The following is a 7,744-nucleotide window of genomic DNA, read 5'->3' on the forward strand; positions in this document are numbered from 1 at the left end:
TGGCTTTCTTTTTAAGTATTCTTTCCTCCAGTCTCCCTCCCTCCCTCCCCTCTATCTTCCTTTTTCCTTGACACAATGCAAAGGTTACTGTAGAGGGGCACAAACACACAGGATTTTGGAAGAAAAATAAGACAAAAAAAAAGAAAGAAGAGTTAAATTGTAGGCTAAAAAGGCAATAGTATATTGTTAATTGTTTTGTTTGGCATTCCAAGGAGAGGGTTATATTAGAATTTCGAAAACCATAGAATTAATATTGGAAAGTTTTTGCAACTACAAATACCAAAATATATTTTCCCAGAAATCAAGTTACCTTCATAAAGATTTCACTAAAAGGAGTGAAGGAGTTGCTGTACCTTTTGTCACTTTTCACTTCACTTTCCTTCTCCGCTGCCCTTTTCACTTCACTTCACTTCAAAACCCACCACATTTTCCCTCACTTTCTCACAAACCAAACATGCATCCCCTCCTCTATCTCCTCCTTCTTTCCTTCACGCTCTCTCAAACCCTCTCCTCACCAACGGAACTCGAACTCCTAATGGAAATCAAGGCTTCTTTAGACCCTCAAAACAGGTTATTGACATCATGGGAAACCAACAAAGACCCATGTAGTGGATCTTTTGAAGGTGTGGCGTGCAATGAACTAGGCCATGTGGCTAACATTTCCCTTCAGGGAAAGGGTCTTCGAGGCCAAATACCAGCAGCTTTAGGCGGGCTAAAGAGTTTGACTGGTCTGTACTTGCATTTTAATGCGTTGAATGGAGTGATACCCAAAGAGATTGCTGAGTTGAGTGAACTCAGTGATTTGTATCTTAATGTTAATAATCTGTCTGGAGAAATTCCACCCCAGGTTGGTAACATGTCTAATCTTCAAGGTAAGCTAAAGACAGTTAAGTCTTATTTTTTTTTTTTAAAAAAAAACAAATATTGCAATATGTGTTTGTAGATTGTTCAGTTTTGTTTGAAAAATTCGATTTTTGTTCTTGGTTATGCATGCTTAGCCTGTTATTATATTTTAAAAATTAAGGAAATACATTGCGAATCTCTGTAGTCTGGAAAGTTTCAATCCTGTAGTATAATTTATGGTTCTCCATCTCCCTTTTTCATTATTTAAGTGTTTCTGGGTTATTTAATTTACTTTTTATCTCAATGATTTAATTTACTTCCTCGAAAGCTAACATTTTGACCGCTCTTTTTCTCTGAAATAATCAACTTGCTCCCACTGGGGAATTATTGCTCATTTCCTTTATAAGGATTAATTCTTCTAGCCTATGGTGGGGTCAGTGCTTTAAAACAATGCATGCTGAACCTGGGATCTTTGTTCCAACAAATTGTCATCTCCTGCATTACAGTTGTAGCTTGTAGAAAAACTTCAAGTATGTTTCTTGATTTGTGGAATTTCAAGTAGGCCACTGCTACTAAATGGGGGATCTTTCGCAATTGAATATCAATCTGGTTCGCTTTGTGTACAGTTTTGCAGCTTTGCTACAATAAGTTGACTGGGAGTATTCCAACACAATTGGGATCTCTGGAGAAGCTCAGTGTCCTTGCTCTGCAATATAATCAACTAACCGGTGCAATACCTGCCAGCCTGGGGGATTTGGAGTTGTTGTCAAGGTTGGATTTGAGCTTTAATGGCCTTTTTGGTCCCATACCTGTAAAATTAGCTAAAGCTCCTCTGCTGCACACTCTAGACATTCGTAACAATAGTCTCTCCGGGAATATACCTCCAGGTAACATGGTTTCCCCAGCTATAGCATATCCTAGTGTGTGCTTTCTATTACTTGTTTGTTGATGTTAAAGGACAGTGAAGGTGGAACTAACTTCTGATTTGACTTGTTTTTTCTTTTTTTCTCTTCTTATTCTCTGTTTTTGTGGCTGATAATAAAGCTTTGAAGAGGCTGACTACTGGATTTCAATATGGCAACAACCCTGACTTGTGTGGAGTTGGGTTTTCTAACATCGAAACATGTGCGACTTCTGATCCTAATAGACCTGAACCTTCCGAACCTGATGTTACCACGGAAAAGGACATCCCAGAGTCTGCAAACCCTTCTAATTGCAGCAAAAGTGACTGTTCAAATCTGTCCAAGACCCCAAGATATGGTATCATATTCGGGGTGATCGGAGTTTTCATTGCAATGTCTGTCACGGGGCTTCTGATGTTCTCTTGGCACCGTCGCCGTAAACAGAAAATTGGAAGTGCCTTAGATACTTTCGATGGGCGGCTGAGCACTGACCAGGCCAAGGAGGTTTCCAGGAGGAGTGCCTCCCCACTTATTAGCCTAGAATATCCCAATGGTTGGGATCCCTTGGCCATTGGTCGAAGCAAAAGTGGGTTTTCTCAAGAAGTTCTTGAGAGCTTCATGTTTAATTTAGAAGAGGTAGAGCGTGCAACTCAGTGCTTCTCGGAGATGAATTTGTTGGGGAAGAGTAATTTCTCAGCTATCTACAAAGGCATCCTGAGAGATGGGTCAGTTGTTGCTATAAAGTGCATCACCAAAACAAGTTGCAAGTCTGATGAAGCTGATTTTTTGAAGGGGTTGAAGATATTGACCTCATTGAAACATGAAAATCTGGTGAGATTGAGAGGTTTTTGCTGCTCAAAGGGAAGAGGGGAGTGTTTCCTCATCTATGATTTTGTCCCAAATGGAAACCTGGTGCAGTATCTTGATGTAAAGGATGGCAGTGGGAAGGTTCTTGAATGGTCGACAAGAATTTCAATCATAAATGGCATTGCTAAAGGTCAGTGTATCTTCTTGCTCGTAGAAGTTGCAGTAGCTGTTTTTCTTTTTACCTGTTTCCTTCATTTTATCTCGATGTTAGCTTGACTTGTTCCTGCTAAAGTTTTAGAAATGGTTATTACTAGTGCCTTTCCAAATATGTTATGGTGTGTGAGGGTTTTTTGGTGGGTTTGGACTTTTGAACTAACCATATGATTGACATAGATTTTATAGTTTGTGATCTATTAAAGATAGATTGCAAATCTTATTGAGACAAATGCGCAAGTCGCACTAGGTTTTTTTTATAATCTTCTTGATCCATTTAACGATTGTTTTAGTGGCCATTCCAAATGATATTTGCGTGAAGTTGCATGACACCTGTGCAGTAGTGAGCACATAATGCGAACACCTCTGGGCCTATACTGAAGCTTTGTTCCTTCCTATCCAGGTATTGCACACTTACATGGAAGTAAAGGAAATAAACATGCTCTAGTTCATCAAAATTTATCAGCTGAGAAAGTGTTCATCGATAGATGGTATAATCCCATGCTCTCGGATTCAGGCCTGCACAAACTCCTTGCAGATGACGTCGTCTTTTCCATGCTCAAAGCCAGTGCTGCCATGGGATATTTGGCTCCTGAATACACATCCACTGGTCGTTTCACTGAAAAGAGCGATGTTTATGCGTTTGGCATTATTGTACTTCAAATCCTCTGTGGAAAACGGAACATCACCCAATTGACTCACCATGCAGCTGAGTCAAGCAAGTTTGAAGATTTTATTGATGCAAATCTCGAAGGAAACTTCTCAGAATCAGAGGCAGCCAAGCTTGGAAGAATAGCTCATTGTTGCACTAATGAATCTCCTAATCACAGGCCAACAATGGAAAATGTGATGCATGAACTTAGTATGGTCGCTGATTAGCTTATTTGAAATTATGGTCTTTTTGCCTCAATTTCCAAACAATAGGGAAGTTCTAGATCCGCCACTAACCACTACCTGATGTTGAACCTCCTTTACTAATGTCTAACTGCACTGTCCTCTCTTGAGGACACGAGATCTTGTGAACGTGGTGTAACTCTGTGGCCAATGAGCCGATTGTAATATCTTAGTGAGTTGTATTAAATGGATTTAGTCATGGAAGAAGTCCGTATCTGTTTCTCAACAAGCAAGACTAGGTTTATTTTAGTTGCATTCAAAGTTTTTGCAGGTTTACGTTACTCAATGTTTAGTGCACGCGAAACCCTTACATGTTTTTATATTTGCCCTCATTTTCTAGGGGTTCTCTCCCTCCGTTCCAGGAATCAATCTCCACCGGCGGCATAAAAGTAAATGACCTTGCCTCTCCACTTCACCATCAGCAAGGTGCTATCGTTTTCCACAAAATGCAACAGTTGCGGCTCTCAAAAGACTTTCACTTTCCAGCTTGTTCCGGAACCCAACATGTGATTCCACGGAAAATATTGCAGAATCAGAAATGGCCCACCAATAAATGGACAAAATGGTGCTTCAAAGTAGAAAGAGGAGACAGCAATGTTAACAAAAATGGTGTTTTTGAATTGAATTCATGTATTTGTACTACAGATTTTCAGTATCTCATAACAACAAAGGGTCATGATAGACTTGGATAGACTTTAGTCTACTTTTACCTGGATCTGACGTGACCATAAAAAAGGCTATCGAAACAGAACGATTGGTTTTATTGCTTTTTGCCATGGATACCTGTGAATATTTCTTGTCCTCTTAATTTTTGTCCTTTCCGTTTTCTTAATCCTTTCCCATGGTTACAGTGCCGTTTAAAAATAGTAGGAAATATATTGGCTGCTCTGGCTCTGGCTCTGGCTCTGGCTAGTCCTCCACCCAATGCTTTTCTGCTTTTCATTTTTGGGAACGCGGGTTGTACTGTTTCTCAAACTGACACGAACGAAAACAGACACCAACTATGGTCCATGTGATTCTTATTTGATCAATCTTTTCCTTTTCCTATTACTTGTCCTTCTTGTTTATCAAGGGCCACAGCTGTGATTTTGAAGTGTGTGCAAAAACTTGTACCCATCATTACACCAAGCCAGGGACCACATAAACACCACGTTTTCTCTCTTGAAGCTCAGTTAAGCTCGATCAAAACGACCAAGTACGCTTTGCTTTAGGGAAGGTTTGATTCCTAATTAGTCAATTGCCTGGTTTGAGGTTTCTAGGTGTGTCCTGTGAGAAATCGAGCTTCAAAGAGTCAAAACAACTTGATTCGGCTTTGCTTGTTTAATTAGGGGCCATGGATCTTCAAAAACACTTAACTCATTAAGCGAGTATACTGCGACTGCAATAATATTCACGAGTTCTATTACTAGAAATTTATATTTTATATGATTATTAATTTTAAAATTTATAAAATTAATTAAAATATACACAAGTTAATCTAAACATATATATTAATTAAATAATAAAAAAAAAAACATCCTGAACTTGGAGGTTCATTTTCTTAAACTCGAAGACAACTTGGAGCTGCTTCATAGCGCGAGGACTAGCAAAGTATAGTTACAGAAGCCCGACCATAATGAAACATGATTTTGAATAAATGCACGATCGTAAAATAAATATTGTGGTTTAGGGAGCTAGCCAGGCAGAATTTGTCCAAGGTATGCACAAGAACATAAACATGTTTGGTGATCAAACTAGTGTACAACAGAGTTACATTTTGACATTTTTACAATAGCTATGCTATGAATCGGTCATTGATAGACTATCCAATATGGAATAGATCCCTGTAACTTGAGGATGGGATTTATCTTGCACAAAAAATGCATGAACATGTCCCCCCAGTTCAATCCAACTGCAGCCAGGAACTTTCTTCAGGTTTTTTTCCTTCATCATTGCCCTAACCTTGCGGACATCGTTCCATTTACCAAGACCAGCATACATATTTGATGCAAGCACATAAGAACTAGGGCTTGGAGAATCTAGCCTCATTAGATTCTCAGCTACAGGCTGTCCGACATTAAAGCTTTCATGCGTTTTACAAGCACTAAGCAAACTCCTCCAAATCACATCATTCGGTTCAACAGGCATTTCCTCTACAAATTTTTTGGCTTCTTCTATGTGCCCTGCTCGGCCAAGAATGTCAACCATGCATCCATAGTGTTGCAGTTTTGGCTCCACCTTGTGAACTCTTCTCATAAGCTCAAAACAAATCATACCTTCTTTCACCAAGCCAGCATGCCCACAAGCATTTAACAATCCGATGAACGTTATATCATCTGGTTCAACTCGCATCCTCTCCATCTCCATTAGAAAATCAAGAGCCAATTCACCCAGGCCATGAATGGCCAACCCTCCAATAATAGCATTCCAGTGATCAACACTTTTTTCTTTTATGTTTTCAAATACCATCATGGCGTTCTCTATACTGCCACACTTGGAATACATGTCAATGAGGGCAACGCCAAGTCTCCCATCCAAAGAAAACCCAATTTCCTCTATAAAGCAATGTATTGCTACCCCTTTGTCAATATGTCCTAATTGAGCAATTGCTGAAAGAGCAATCAACAGTGTAGCATTATCAAGCAAAAAATTACCATCACTTTGCATACCATAAAAGATACCCAAAGCTTCCATACAATATCCATTTTGTACATAACCACCCATCATGGCATTGCATGCGACGACATCTCTTTCGGGCATTTCATCAAACAAACATCTAGCAATATCAACCCTTCCGTTCTTGGCATACCCATCAATCATACTAGCCCAACTAACAATATCCCGGTTAGGCATCCTATCAAACAAACCCTGAGCATCTTCCATCCTCCCACATTTCACACAACCATCAATCATCGAATTCCAGGAAATCAAATCCCTCTCAGGCATTTTCTCAAACAGCTGCCAAGCAACCAAAATTCCATCTTCAGATTGCGCATATCCACGTATCAACGAATTCCAAGAAATCAAGTTCCTTTCCTCCAATGGAATACAATCAAACACCACACGTGCCAAGTCAATTCTCCCACCTTTAACATATCCATCAATCATCGAATTGTACGAAACTGAGTCCCTTTTTGGCATTCTATCAAACACTTGGCGGGCACGTACAAGACACCCGCATTTTACATAGAAAGAAATCAAACAATTTTGCAAAAACAAATCAGAGCCAAATTCCAATTTCTTCAAAAGCCCATGAATCTGCATTCCTTCCTTAACCAGACCCACTCGGGAGCACGCTTTCAAAACCAGAGACAACGTGAACTTATCAGCAAAAGCCCCGTTCTCAAGCATTAAGGAAACAAGCCACAAAGCCTCTTTCGGGTCATGCCCATGAGAGTATGTTTTGATTATAGCATTCCAAAGAAAAGGGTCTTTCTCTTCTTCTTCTTTTTCATCGAATTCAAAAGCGTGATGTCTAAAGAAAATGAAGCGAGCGAATTCAATGAGAGGTGCGTGTAGTGAAGTGGAAAATGAAAGTATGATTTTGGTGGTTAGAAATGTGTTCTTGATAAACCCAGTTGTTAGCAGTCTTGCATGGATTTGATTTATGTCGCTTAATCTCTTGCATTTCTTGAGGAGAACTAAAGTTGGGATTGCCGAATTCCATGGTTGCTGGTTTAAATTTGCTGAAAGAAGCATTAAAATAAAGTATTCCTCAATCTGTGATTCAATCTTTGAGAGCTGAAACTGCAGACCACCCACGGGACCTCATATCCCGTGTTAAGCAGATGATTTTTCATTGGATAAATTACACTTTGATACACCGTCTTTTCTCCGTCTCTCGTATTTTCGTTTTGATACATGATCTTTTGAGGGTTCCAATCAAGTATTTAATTGAAAACATATTTTGAATCCTTTTGTTTTCAATGACATGGTTGTTGATTTTTCACCGATTAGCTTCAAATTTGGATTATTTTTTTGAAGGAAAAGTTACATCCAAAAATAATGTTGCATTTAATAAATGAAAATATTTTAAATCAAATCAAATCCAATCCTGTTGTTTTAGCTTGATGATGCAATATTAAAGAAGCTTTCCTTGTGTTTTT

General features: G+C 39.1%; 2 protein-coding genes across 3 annotated transcripts; one reads left to right on the forward strand and one right to left on the reverse strand.

Moving 5' to 3' along the window:
• Positions 1 to 348: 348 nt before the first annotated feature.
• Positions 349 to 3,914, forward strand: LOC118041312 (probable serine/threonine-protein kinase PBL28). 2 transcript variants are annotated; one of them, XM_035048590.2, is made up of 4 exons: positions 349 to 872; positions 1,470 to 1,730; positions 1,888 to 2,742; positions 3,169 to 3,914. In XM_035048590.2, exons 1-4 carry the CDS (start codon positions 455 to 457, stop codon positions 3,642 to 3,644), a joined length of 2,010 nt encoding a protein of 669 aa, XP_034904481.1. In that variant the 5' UTR covers positions 349 to 454; the 3' UTR covers positions 3,645 to 3,914. The 2 variants fall into 2 exon arrangements, with proteins under 2 accessions (XP_034904481.1, XP_034904482.1); XM_035048591.2 differs by lacking the exon at positions 349 to 872 and adding an exon at positions 901 to 1,373.
• Positions 3,915 to 5,285: 1,371 nt separating this feature from the next.
• LOC118041310 (pentatricopeptide repeat-containing protein At2g45350, chloroplastic) lies at positions 5,286 to 7,492 on the reverse strand. The gene has a single exon (XM_035048589.2). It carries the CDS (start codon positions 7,335 to 7,337, stop codon positions 5,439 to 5,441), a length of 1,899 nt encoding a protein of 632 aa, XP_034904480.1. The 5' UTR covers positions 7,338 to 7,492; the 3' UTR covers positions 5,286 to 5,438.
• Between the last annotated feature and the right edge of the window lie 252 nt (positions 7,493 to 7,744).

The sequence above is a fragment of the Populus alba genome, chromosome 14 (genome assembly GCF_005239225.2).
Source record: "Populus alba chromosome 14, ASM523922v2, whole genome shotgun sequence".
NCBI lineage: Eukaryota > Viridiplantae > Streptophyta > Magnoliopsida > Malpighiales > Salicaceae > Populus > Populus alba.

Coding starts and splice junctions, on each gene's coding strand:
- LOC118041312 (XM_035048590.2), top strand. CDS start 455: ATGCATCCCCTCCTCTATCTCCTCCTTCTTTCCTTCACGCTCTCTCAA. Junction 1,731..1,887: donor CTCCGGGAATATACCTCCAG/GTAACATGGTTT, acceptor CTGATAATAAAG/CTTTGAAGAGGCTGACTACT. Junction 2,743..3,168: donor CATAAATGGCATTGCTAAAG/GTCAGTGTATCT, acceptor CTTCCTATCCAG/GTATTGCACACTTACATGGA.
- LOC118041310 (XM_035048589.2), bottom strand. CDS start 7,337: ATGCTTCTTTCAGCAAATTTAAACCAGCAACCATGGAATTCGGCAATC.